Below are 13,933 nucleotides of genomic sequence, written 5' to 3' on the forward strand. Positions count from 1 at the left end.
ATTTATACTCACTTCATCTCAAATTACTGTGATAGTCTTTTAAATCAAAGTTTCAATGCACAAATGCACTTTGATTTAAAAGACTATCACAGTAATTTGAGATGAAGCGAGTATAAATTGAATAATCAAAAATAAAAAAATATACATATATGTAAAATGTTACACGGGGGGTTTTAAGTCGATGATGACTTTTTTGTAACGTGCAACTAACAGCTTGAAATTGTTGCCGTAACAGTTAGACTTTCCCTCGTAGACACTACGATACTGCTATATTAAACACAGCAATAAACATAAACATTAATTGTTCTTTACTTTATACATTTCAGGTGAACTACCAAAATCCTGTAAAGATGCCAAACAACTAAAAAGGTGTGCCTGAAGATGGTGAATATTATCTTATAATTAAGGAACAATATTAAAGGTGCATTTCAGATATTTGTACTTATTACAGCAAAGTCAGTCCTTCTGGCTTCTCTCTCAGTTGTGAATCTCCTGAAAATGATGTTCTGGCTCCTGTAATCTAAACTTTAAATGTCTCATCATGCCTACACAATATTTTTCAGATATATTGTGCCGGAATGCACTCAGAGAGTCCAAAGGAGTACGTGACCCTTGTGAATAATGAGAATGAAAATTTTTCAGAAGTATTTGGTCACAGGTAAAGAAAACATTGCATGCTTTTTGTACTTAAGACCAAATTAACTGAATCGAGTCTCTTATTTTATTTATTTTATTTGTTGCATTTGTATTCACATTTTCCCACCTATTTGCAGGCTCAATGTGGCTTACATTGTGCCGGATTGGCAATGATAAGGTACATTACAAAGTAGTTTTGCATTAAGTTCATAAATGATAGAGTAGGCTGTAGATTAAGTTAGACAGTCAAATATAGAAAGTTCATATCCTGCATAAGAAGTAGAGTGGCAGTGAGTGGTGCGTAACGTTCATTAGTGGCTGCGTAAATGAAGCAGTCAAGTGTAGAGAGTTCCGTTTTGTCTAGTTTTGGTGAAGTTTCGTTTCTAGTATTTAGGATGGATCATTGTGGTATGCTTTTTGAACAGGTTGGTTTTCAGTTTTTGGAAGATTGTTAGGTCATGCATTGTTTTATAACATTTGGTAGTGCGTTCCATAGTTGCATGCTTATGTAGGAGAAGCTGGATGCATATGTTGATTTGTATTTAAGTCCTTTGCAACTTGGGTAGTGTAGATTCGAGAATGTGCGTGCTGACCTTTTTGTGTTCCGGGTTGGCAGGTCTATGAGGTCTGACATATAGATTGGGGCTTCATTGTGAACGATTTTATGGACCAGATTTTGAATGCAATTCGTTCTTTTAGTGGAAGCCAGTGTAGTTTTTCTCTTAGAGGTTTGGCGCTTTCGTATTTCGTTTTTCCAAATATGAGTCTGGCTGCTGTGTTTTGGGCAGTTTGGAGTTTCTTAATGATTTGTTCTTTGCATCCGGTGTAGATGGCATTGCAGTAATCTAGGTGGCTTAACACCATTGATTGTACCAGGCTGCGGAGTACTTCCCTTGGGAAGAAAGGCTTTACTCTTTTGAGTTTCCACATTGAGTGGAACATTTTCTTTGTTGTATTTTTTGCATGGCTTTCTAGAGTGAGATTTCAGTCTATTGTAACTCCGAGAATTTTCAGGCTGTCCAAAACCGGAAGGGTGTATTCTGGGGTGCTTATTGTGGTGGGTTTGTTTGTGTATAATTGTGAGGAAGGATGAGACATTGAGTTTTTTCTGCATTGAGCTTTAATGGAATGCATCCGCCCATTAATTCATTATTTGGAGGCTGTGTTTGATTTCATTTGTGATTTCTTTAGATCATGTTTGAAACTGGATGTAGATCGGGACATCATCTGCGTAAATGTAAGGATTGAGGCCTTGGTTGGATAGCGATTTGGCCAGAGGAGTTCATCATTAGGTTAAAAAGGGGTTGGAGAGAGCGGTGATCCTTGTGGTACCCCGCATTCAGGTTTCCATGGTGAAGATGTATTCGAATTTGATATCACTTGGTATGTTCTTGCGGTTACAAAGCCATTGATCCATCTAAGTACATTTCCTCCAATCCCGAAGTATTCTAGGATGTTCAGTAGTATTTTGTGGATGACCATGTCGAACGCGTTGGACATGTCAGATTGTAGGAGAAATAGTTGCAATTGTTTGTTTGAATTTGGTTAGGAGAGTAATTAGTACTGTTTCGGTGCTGTGGTTGGATCGAAATCCTGACTGTGATTCATGTAGTATTGAGAATTTGTTTAAGTAGTCGGTAAGTTGCTTGGTTACCATACTTTCCATTAGTTTGACTGCCAGGGGGATGGATGCTACCGGGCGGTAATTGGTTATGCCATTTGCTTTTTTCTTTGAGTCCTTAGGTATTGGGGTAAGTAGTAATATTCCTTGGTCCTTAGGGAAGAATCCATGTTGTAACATGTAGTTGATATGTGACGTTAGGTCTGTTATGAAGCGCATAGAAGCAGATTTTATTAGGTTGTTGGGACATATGTCCAGTTTGCAGTGGGATTTGGCGAATCTGTTGATTGCTAGGGTGATGGTTTCGTCGGTCAGTGGATCGAAGTTTGTCCAGATTCGGTCTGCTGGGTATTCATCAGGGATTGGGTCCAGACCGTCAATGAATTTTTCGTGGTCTGTGGTGTTAAGTGGTAGCATGAGTTGTAATTTTATAATTTTCTCATTGAAGTATTTTTACTTAAAACGAAATAAAAACCTTTTAAAGGCCATCAAAGTGATATCCTATAACATCTGGGATGGTTTTGAATACATGCAAACCCTAAGGGGCCCTTTTACTAAGCCACATAACTGTCTACGCACGCCCAACGCGTGCCAGAATGGAGTTACCGCCCGACTACCACTTGGCTCTTGCGGTAATTTCATTTTTGGAGCACATCCAATACGCACGTCTGAAAAATATTTTTTATTTTTGGGCGTGCGAAATGGATGCGCGCCAAGTGGCATTTGGCATGTGTAGGTCATTACTGCCTGGTTACCGCTAGGTCATGGCTGGCGGTAAGATCTCAGACCCAAAATGGACGTGCGGCAATTTCGATTTTGAGGCACATCCATTTTCGGCAAAACAAAGGGCTTTTTTACAGACGCGCTAAAAAATGGATTGACGCGCACCCAAAACTCACGCCTACACTACCGCAAGCCATCTTTCAGCGCGTCTTTGTAAAAGCACCCCTAAATTGGCTAGTAAGTGATTGAATTAGTGTGGATGAACTTCCTAAAACAGCACAAGTTAGTGGTAAAATAACATATCTTAATGGTAGCTCGGGTTGAAAACTTTGCCTCTAGGCAGCTTATTTTCAAAGGAGAAGGGCGCCATCTTCCGACACAATCGGGAGATGGGAGCCCTTCTCTTAAGAGCGGCCAAATTGGTATAATCAAAAACTGATTTTGGCCGTCCTCAACTGCTTTCCGTCGCAGGGACGGCCAAAGTTCAAGGGGGCGCGTCGGCAGTGTACCAAAGGCAGGACGGGGGCGTGGTTAAGAGATGGCCGTCCTCATGCACCTGGGAGCAATTTGTGAGTCCACTGCAGTGCCCCCTAGGTGCCCGGTTGATGTCCTAGCATGTGAGGGGGACCAGTGCACTACAAATGCTGGCTCCTCCCACGACCAAATTGCTTGGATTTGGCCGGTTTTGAGATGGGTGTCCTTAGTTTCCATTATCAGCGAAAAACGAATGTCGGCCATCTCTAAGGGCGTCTATCTCTAAGGTCACCCATCTTATTTCGATAATACGGTCGGGGCCGTCCTTAGAGATGGGCGCCCTTATAGATGGGCGCCCCCCATTCGATTATGCCCCTCTTTATGACTGAAGCTGTCTATCTAACACTGCTCTATGGATGCTCTTTAGCAACAAATATTTAGTTTCATAAACATTCTTAAGGCTGCTTACAGTCTATGATATCCAGTAAGATTGGTCACTTGGAGTATAAATCCCTTAAGTCTTGCTTAAGTAACCAGATATTATTGAGCTCCATAATGAAGGGTCCTGTTTACTAAGCAGCGTTATAGGCTTGTTAATGTTTTTAACGCACGTAACCGTGTACACGCGTTAGCCATGTACATGCCTACGATATCCCTGTAGCGCCTACATGGTTAGCACTCACACGAAAAACACTAATGCACCTTAGTAAACAGGGTCCTAAGACTTTTTTCACTTCATTTGTGATAATATTTTACTGGTTTTCCTTTCGGCCTAGGTTACATAACCCAACCGAATGTCCGTATAACGGGAGCCGGCGAGAGGACTGCCAGTGCAGAAAAGATTATACAGCAGCTGGCTTTTCCACCTTCAGCAAAGTAAGGCTGGACCTGAACACTATGCACATAATAAGTGAGTAAAACCAGGGCCTCGTCATTCAAACTACTTTACACTCACCAAGCGATGTAGAAAGGTCTCGATACTAGACCCACTATCAGCGCTCAGAGCCAGAGGGCCTTCCTTGGTATGGAGATTGCACAGAGTTCTATTCCTGACCATGATGACACATGTTAATGTGGGGTGCCAACCATCTAAATAGTGTTATAACGACCAAATAATACCCATTTGGGTTTGTGTTGGTTTTCTGTAGATGCTTCCTCTTACACATCAGCAAGGCCAGTTTCAGAGTCTACAATCTATACAGTTGCACTTCTGTTTTCACATGTGCAAGACTGGGATTAAGATGACATCACTGCCCTTAGCACTCTGGGTAGACAGCCCTCCCAGCCATAGAGGGTGCTGCTATCTGTGCTCGCACATGCTAGCCCTGCCTATGATCATTGAGAGCCCTGCAATAGTAATAGAGGGAATTTACTGGCAGGTGATGCCTCTATCTGGAGGAGTTAAAGACAAAGTAAACAGCTCATCCAGAAGTTATTACAGTTCGTGTTGGGAAGGAGGAATCATATTTTAAAAAGAAACCAAGGAGCAGTTGGTATGGAATTTGCAAACACTTAGGGAGCCATTTGCTAATGTGCGCTGAAAAATGGCCTACAGTAGTGTAGACGCGTTTTTTGGGCATGCGCAGAATTATTTTTCAGTGCACCTACAAAAATGCCTTTTTTTTTGCCGAAAATGGGCGTGTGGCAAAATCAAAATTGCCACGCGTCCATTTTCGATCTGAGACCTTACCGCTAGCCATTGACCTAGTGGTAAAGAATCTAGGCAGTAATGACCTATACGCGCCAAATGCCACTTGGCGCGCATCCGTTACGTGCGCCTGAAAATAATTTTTCAGACGCACGTATCGGACGTGCATCAAAAATGAAATTACCCGCAAGAGCAACGCAGTAGTCAGGCGGTAACTCCATTTTGGCTCTCGTTGGGCATGCGTAGACGCTTACGTGGCTTAGTAAAAGGGCCCCTTAAGCTTGTGAAACAGAATTTCCAGGGAACTGAGGCTCTCTGCTTCAGCCAGTCAGATTACTTGGAATCAAGTTGACCATCCTTGCTTAGCTTGTAATTGAAATGAGAGCTCCCTAATCACTTAGGATTGGCTATCATGGAAACTCAGATACTAAGCTGAGAGAGGAACCGTTTTTGAGCTACTTTCTATACATGCATAAATGCCACTTACTAAAGAATAATTTAGAGAGAGTTCCTCTTCCTTATTATTGAGAATTATTTTCCTTTCTTCTCTGTTACTGAAAATTATTTCAAACCACCATATGTTGAGTGAGATTTATTATGCATTAATGTTTTTACAGAAAATTGCTCTCAAAACAGAGTGCCAAAGACACAGACAGCAGAGGGAAGAGTAAAGCCAATTTATTGCATTACTTATGTCATAGCGCTTTCCAATTTAAGCTTCTAAAGCACGAGTCAGTGCTGAAATGGGTAGAATTATAAAAATGTACAGCGATACGATTAACATTTTTTATATCTGTTAATAAAAGTAAAAATTGTATCATCACACCAAACTATTACATGGAGGCTCTATAATTTAGGAATAATATATTCATTGCCCCCCCCCTAATTCTATAAATGTTGCCAAAACTCGCATGCGCAAATTTGGGTGTGCGCCCAATATGGATGCACAATTTAATTGGATTTTAACAAGCAATCATTGGTGCTCATTGGAATCAAACAAGATGAACGTGCATAAATTTAGGCGCAAGATCTGCACATAAATCTTAGGTGCATCCCAAAAAGAGGGGCATCGAATATTGTATTCAATTCTGGTTGCCGTATCTCAAAAAAGATATAGTGGAATTAGAAAAGGTGGAGAGAAGGGCGACAAAAATGATAAAGGGGATGGAACGAGTTCCCTATGAGGAAAGGCTAAAGCGGCTAGGGCTCTTCAGCTTGGAAAAAAAGGCGGCTGAGGGGAGATATGATAGAGGTCTATAAAATAATGAGTGGAGTTGAACGGGTAGATGTGAAGCGTCTGTTCACGCTTTCTAAAAATACTAGGACTAGGGGGCATGCAATGAAGCTACAATGTAGTAAATTTAAAACGAATTGGAGAAAATTTTTCTTCACTCAACGTGTAATTAAACTCTGGAATTCGTTGCCAGAGAATGTGGTAAAGGTGGTTAGCTTAGCGGAGTTTTAAAAATGTTTAGATGGCTTCCTAAAGGAAAAGTCCATAGACCGTTATTGGGGAAAATCCACTATTTCTGGGATAAGCAGTATAAAATGTTTTGTACTTTTTAGAGATCTTGCCAGGTATTTGTGACCTGAATTGGCCACTGTTGGAAACAGGATGCTGGACTCGATGGACCTTTGGTCTTTCCCAGTGTGGCAATACTTACGTACTTATGTACTTATGAAATGGGAGGGTCGTGGGTGTTTTGGGGCAGACCGTGGGTGTGGTTTTGGGTTACGCATGCAATTATTAAATAAGGGGGTTCTGCACATAAATTTAGGAGCAACTTGTAAAATTTTGCAGTCTTGTGAATTCTGCCACGAAAAATGTACAAAAGATGAATTTTTCAAAGTGTAAATATTTTCACAACTGCTCAGTAAAACTGAAACATTTGCAAAAATATTTGGGGAATGATGGGGAAATGAGAAGATTGATGACCCTTTCATTCTTGTTGCCTTTTGCGCTGGTTTTCCATTTTAAAATGTCAAGTGAAAAAAACCAACAAAAGTGGAGAAACTAGATCCGCTACAAGGGTAAAGATAAAAAAAACCTCCAAAAAGTAGAGTGATCAACACGACACTTCCAAAACACCGTGGAGGCGAGTAAGAGATAATCAACCTTTATTTAAAAAATGTAAAAAAAACTTAAAAGACTCGATACGGAGCTGTGTTTCGGCAAAAAATGCCTGCTTCAGGAGTCTGTTTGTTCTGTAAGCCAATGGATGGGGCAGCTTAGGCAAGCCTCAGCATTTTTTGTTCAGCACTACTGAGACTGACTCTTCTCACAGTCTGTATTGGTACTTTAAAGCATATGCTTGGAGCATTCACCTATCACTAGTTTTTTTAAAGGCTTAATTTGGCTTGCTTGCCTAAGCTGCCCCATCCACATTTGCAGTTTAAAGCATATCTATTTCAGAAGGCATTTTCACAATCTGCTTTTATAAATTGAGTGAAGGTAGGGACTGGTTCTTGATTGTTATTTGTAATATGATTTGGGATCTGTTTTGTTGTAATTTTATGCTTTCGTATGTTTAAAAACGTTTTAATTAGATGGTAGATATTTGTTGCTTTGATTTTGTTGTCCACAGAAATAGAGAATGGGGGAAGAGGAGAGGTTGGTTAGGGGGAAAGATAAGAAGCTCAATACTCTCATCCTTCCTGTCTCATCAGCTCGTAACCTTGGGGTCATCTTTGACTCCTCCCTCTCCTTCTCTGCAAATATTCAGCAGACTGCTAAAACCTGTCGTTTCTTTCTGTATAATATCACCAAAATTCGCCCTTTCCTTTCTGAGCACACTACCAGAACCCTCATCCACGCTCTTATCACCTCTCACTTAGACTATTGCACCTTGCTTCTCACAGGTCTCCCACTTAGCCATCTCTCTCCTCTTCAATCTGTTCAAAATTCTGCTGCACAACTAATATTCCGCCAGTGTCGTTATGCTTATATTACCCCTCTCCTCAAGTCACTTCACTGGCTCCCTATCCATTTCCGCATACAGTTCAAACTCCTCTTATTGACTTACAAGTGCGTTCACTCTGCAGCTCCTCAGTACCTTTCCACTCTCATCTCTCCCTACACTCCTCCCCAGGAACTCCGTTCACTGGGTAAATCTCACTTATCTGCACCCTTCTCCTCCACCTCTAACTCCAGACTCCGTTCATTTTATCTTGCTGCACGATATGCCTGGAATAGACTTCCTGAGCCGGTACGTCAACTCCATCTCTGGCCGTCTTCAAATCTAAGCTAAAAGCCCACCTTTTTGATGCTGCTTTTAACTCCTAACCCTTACTCACTTGTTCAGAACCCTTATTTTATCATTCTTCCCTTAGCTCTTATTTGTCCTGTTTCTCTGTCCTAATTAGATTGTAAGCTCTGTCTTTTCATGTTCAAGTGTACAGCGCTGCATATGTCTAGTAGCGCTATAGAAATGATAAGTAGTAGTAGTAGTAGTAGTAGTAGTTTGTGTGTTGAAATTGTAAGCCACTAGGAACTATGGACTACACGGAATATAAATATGTTAAATAAATAAATAAATACATGGTAAAACTGGCATTTACTTGTGTACATAGAGGGGTATAATCGAACGCGAACGCCCATCTCCATGGGCGCCTATATCCGTGGGCGCCTATTTCCGTGAATGGGACAAACCGTATTTTTGAAAAAAGATGGGCACCCATCTTTTTTCCGATAATACGGGTTGTGCAGGGCAAATGCCTAGGAGTTGGCCATTTTACAGCTGGGTGCTATCAGTTTTCAGCAATAATGGAAACCGAAGGCGCCCATCTCAAAAACGAACAAATCCAAGGCATTGGGTTGTGGGAGGGGCCAGAATTCGTAGTGCACTGGTCCCCCTCACATGCCAGGACACCAACTGGGCACCCTAGGGGGCACTTTTACAAATTAAAAAAAAAACCAGTAAAAGAGCTCCCAGGTGCATAGCACCCTTCCCTTGTGTGCTGAGCCCCCCAAATCCCCCCAAAACCCACTGCCCACAAGTCTACACCATTACCATAACTCTAAGGGGTGAAGGGGGGCACTTACATGTGGGTACAGTGGGTTTTGGGGGGGTTTGGAGGGCTCAGCATTAACCAGCACAAGTGTAACAGGTAGGGGGGTGGGAATGGGCCTGGGTTCGCCTGCCTGAAGTCCACTGCACCCACTAACAACTGCTCCAGGGACCTGCATACTGCTGTCAAGGAGCTGGGTATGACATTTGAGGCTGGCATAAAGGCTGGAAATAAAAATTTTTAAAAGTTGTTTTTTTTTTTGTGGGAGGGGGTTAGTGACCAGTGGGGGAGTCAGGGGAGGTCATCCCCGATTCCCTCCGGTGATCATCTGGTCATTTAGGGCACTTTTTTGGGACTTGTTTGTGAAAAAAAAGGGTCCAAAAAAAGTGCCCTAAATTCTCGCTAAAAACGGCTATTTTTTTCCATTATCGGCAAAAGCCGCCATTTCTGTTCGGCTGATAACCACGCCCCAGTCCCGCCTTCACCACGCCTCCGACACGCCCCCGTCAACTTTGGCCGTTTCCGCGACGGATTGCAGTTGAAGACGCCCAAAATCGGCTTTCGATTACACCGATTTGGCCGCCCACAAGAGAAAGACACCCATCTCCTGATTTGGGTCGAAACATGGGCGTCTTTCTCTTTCGAAAATAAGGCGGATAATGTGCTATCCTTCTAAAAAGACCTCATTTATTTGCATGCTAAACAATGATTTTTTTCATAAGACAGCTCCCAAAAGTCTTGCTTTTTTGTCAGTCGTGTGCCATGTTTCCACTGTATTATAGATGCAGTGATCAAGGAAGCATACCATCAATTTATCCACAACTTTCCTAATTTACCAAATGCTTTTTGCAGCGACCGATTTGCAGTTTGCACGGACACATGATGGACGACCGGTTCCTTTTGCCACTGCTGGTGACTGCTACAGCGCAGCTAAATGCCCACAGGTAAGCTAATTACACCTCACAGTTGTTGGGTGTCAGCGATTGATTGCTTGATTGGCTAAAGATATTTCTTTTTTAGAGAGAATGTCAGTACAGAGAGATGTATTCACAGTATAGTATTTGAAATAGGAAAGAACTTTCCAGAACTTAGGATTAAGATGTGAGGATGGAGGATATAGATTCAAGAGAAAATGTTATTTCTTCACAGAACGGGTGCTACATGCATGGGACATTTTCTTGGTAGTGAAAGTGATGAAGACGAAATCATTATCGGAGTGGGGTGAATTCTATAAAGTGTGCCTAAAATATTGGCACTGAAAAAAATGCTTAAGTGCTATTCTATAAGCCTCTCTTAAAGTTAAGAGCAATTTATAGAATGGTGCTTAAGCACAGCAGTCGCATGTGAATTTAGGCACATCCATTTGCTCCAACGAAAATGTAGTGCAAATGCCCCCATCTAAATCTACACACAGAATCAGACCAAGAAAGGGATCTGGGTGTCGTCGTTGATAATACACTGAAACCTTCTGCTCAGTGTGCTGCTGCGGCTAGGAAAGTGAATAGAATGTTGGGTATTATTAGGAAAGGGATGGAAAACAGGTGTGAGGATGTTATAATGCTGTTGTATCGCTCCATGGTGCGACCACACCTTAAGTATTGTGTTCAATTCTGGTCACCGCATCTCAAGAAAGATATAGTAGAATTGGAAAAGGTGCAGCGAAGGGCGACTAAAATGATAGCGGGGATGGGACGACTTCCCTATGAAGAAAGACTAAGGAAGCTAGGGCTTTTCAGCTTGGAGAAGAGATGGCTGAGGGGAGACATGATAGAGGCATATAAAATAATGAGTGGAGCGGAACAGGTGGATGTGAAGCGTCTGTTCACGCTTTCCAAAAATACTAGGACTAGGGGGCATGCGATGAAACTACAGTGTAGTAAATTTAAAACAAATCAGAGAAAATGTTTCTTCACCCAATGCATAATTGAACTCTGGAATTCGTTGCCGGAGAATGTGGTGAAGGCGGTTAGCTTGGCAGAGTTTAAAAAGGGGTTAGACGGTTTCCTAAAGGACAAGTCCATAAACCACTACTAAATGGACTTGGGAAAAATCCACAATTACAGGAATAACATGTGTAGAATGTTTGTACGTTTGGGAAGCTTGCCAGGTGTCCTTGGCCTGGATTGGCCGCTGTCGTGGACAGGATGCTGGGCTCGATGGACCCTTGGTCTTTTCCCAGTGTGGCATTACTTATGTACTTATGTAATCCCTTTTGTGTGCCTATCTTGAATCCTCACCCGCCCCGAAACATCCATGACCCTCCCATTTCTGCACCCCCTTTTCCAGAACGCACCGTTAAATTCAGGCACAGATCACGTGCCTAAATCTACTTGTGTAAATATTAATTGATTTCAATTAGCGCCAAGAATTGCTTGTTCAAAAGCCAATCGTTGGCACTCATTGACTTGTTATTCAATTAAATTGCACACGCAAATTCGGCACACCACCAAATTTGCACATGCAATTTTTGGCAACATTCATACAATCAGGAGGAGTAAGTGCAAAATTTCATTGCATTTTAATAAACAGGCCCCTAAAGTAAATGTTTAGTTCTGATCTGATTAGGAGGGTAGAGCTCAAATGCGTTTATCCTAATAGTGTGGCTCTTTTACAAATGCACGTAATGGCTTATGCATGTGCAGCGAGCGTCAAATCAGCATTACTGCCTGGCTAGCGCATGTGCCTGGCGATAATTCCAAGTTTGGCGTGCGCAGAAAACACGCAGTAGAAAATAATTTTCTACCCTCGGGGGCGTTTCTGGCAGCAATCGGCAGTTGGCGCACGCTGGATGGTTACTGTGTGGGTAACGCATGAGCCCTTACCGCGAAGTCAGTGGGAGGCGTTAAAGGCTCAGGCCGTAAATAGACACGTGCTGGTTTTTATTTGCTGCACACCCGTTTCCCGTCCCAAAATACCCCCCTTTCTTCCAGACGCGGTGGAGAAATGGTGTCAGCACGTGTCTAATTCACGTGCCCACTCTACTGCAGGCCACGTTTTGGCGCGCCTTTGTAAAAGGGCTCCAAAGTGACATCATCTATAGTATATCATAAGTTTAGTTCAAATGTTTTTATTATGATCTATTTTTTAAATACCATTTAATTTGTATTTTACAAGAAAAATTACTTACATGTGTTCTTTTAGGCAAGTTAGGGGCCCTTTTACTAAGATGCGTTAAGAAATGAGCTTAGCATGTTTTAACGCTGGACTTTTCAGCGCACTAAGCCCATTTTTAACACATCCCTCTAATAGGGTTTTTTTCTTTTTTCAGGTTTCACACTAATTTTTCCATTAGTACACGAGACCTGCAAAAAAATTAACGTGGGGGCACTTATCACCATGGGCCAGATTCTATATTATTATTATTAGCATTTGTATAGCGCTACCAGACGCACGCAGCGCTGAACACCTGATACAAAGAGACAGTCCCTGCTCAAAAGAGCTTACAATCTAAATAATACAGACAGACAAGACAGTTACGGGTGAGGGAAGTAATGGGTGAGAAGGAAGGAAGGGACAAGGGGAGGGCAATTGAGTAGTGGCTAGGAGCTAAAAAGCAGCAGTGAAAAGGTGGGTTTTCAGCATAGATTTGAAAGCAGGTAGAGATGGAGCTAGACGTATAGGTCTATATATGCTGCTTAAAAATCCACGTGGAAAACATTTCTACCTAAGCGTATTCTATAAGCGGTGCCTAGATTTAGGCGCAGTACATAGAATACAGCATCCATTTACAGCAACGAAAACATGGCGTAAATCCCGGTGCGAAGATTTAGGCACAGAGGGCCATGTTCTATACAACGTATGTAACTTATGAAACACCCATTTCCCCACCCATAACCGCATCACTTTTTGCCTGCACGCATTAAAATTTAGGCGCAGTGCGTTAGAGAATACGCTTGGGGAATTGTGCGCGCAAATTCAAATTATTGCCAATTCATGCTCATTATTCCTTGTTAAGTGCTGTTAGCAACCCTGATTGACTTGTTAAGCCAATAAAGTTACGTGCGTTGTTATAGAATACACTTGGATTTCAGCGCGGAACGCTAGGCGCGCTATATAGAATCCTGAGGTAAGTGCTCCTGCATTAAAATCCGTGTTACCCAGTTAGCACGTACTAATGTGAACACGCTATCTGGATAATGCTTCCACGCCCATTCCCTGCACATGACACCCCCCCCCCCCTCCTGAAAAAACTTTTGAAAATAGTTCTCGATTAGTGCATACTGACAGGCAAATTACAGCATAATACTTTAGCGCGTTTTGCGATAAGCTTTTTCTTGCACGTTAAATTCACATTAGGGCTTAGCACATTTTAGTTTATAGGCCCCTTAGATTTTTAAAAAATGTGGAATTTGTCTCTTTTTCTCTAAACACCTAGCAGGAAATGCTTTCTCTTTCTTCTGTCCTTAGCTGCACATTGTTTTATGCCCTGTCTCCATTGGTAATTCCATTATTTATACTGGCATTTCTGTCTTTCCTTCCAGTAAACTTCCCGACTGCCTAGTCCCTGAAGAAAAATACTAACACTCTTTAAACTGTGATAGCTGCAGAAATATTTACATTACCAGTGAATACCCGTAGCCTCTCATTTTAAAAAGACCGTTTGTCATTTAGCTGTGACTGAACCAGTTCCAAAGAGGTCATTTTTTTCAAAATGCTGATATTTTGCTGAGGGGGTGATAGATGTCTGGAATAGCTTAGCTGCTGCTTGACTGGAGGAGACACAGATATGGTAATAAGGCAAGGGGAAGAGACAGCCAAAGGCTGGGTAGAGTCCATTGGGGCACAGAAAACAAAAGAGCTGGTGTTAGGGAGTAGCAACCTGG

At 42.0% G+C, this 13,933-nt stretch overlaps 1 protein-coding gene across 1 annotated transcript in view; it reads left to right on the top strand.

The window, feature by feature from the left end:
• ADAMTS9 (ADAM metallopeptidase with thrombospondin type 1 motif 9) overlaps positions 1-13,933 on the top strand; it is a 273,702-nt gene that overhangs the window by 229,328 nt on the left and 30,441 nt on the right. The window contains 6 exon segments of the mRNA XM_030205247.1: positions 327-364; positions 366-402; positions 405-421; positions 564-658; positions 4,231-4,364; positions 9,963-10,054. Of these exon segments, the coding sequence (XP_030061107.1) occupies positions 327-364; positions 366-402; positions 405-421; positions 564-658; positions 4,231-4,364; positions 9,963-10,054 (413 nt within the window).

This window comes from Microcaecilia unicolor, chromosome 6 (genome assembly GCF_901765095.1).
Source record: "Microcaecilia unicolor chromosome 6, aMicUni1.1, whole genome shotgun sequence".
In the NCBI taxonomy this organism is placed as follows: Eukaryota; Metazoa; Chordata; class Amphibia; order Gymnophiona; family Siphonopidae; genus Microcaecilia; species Microcaecilia unicolor.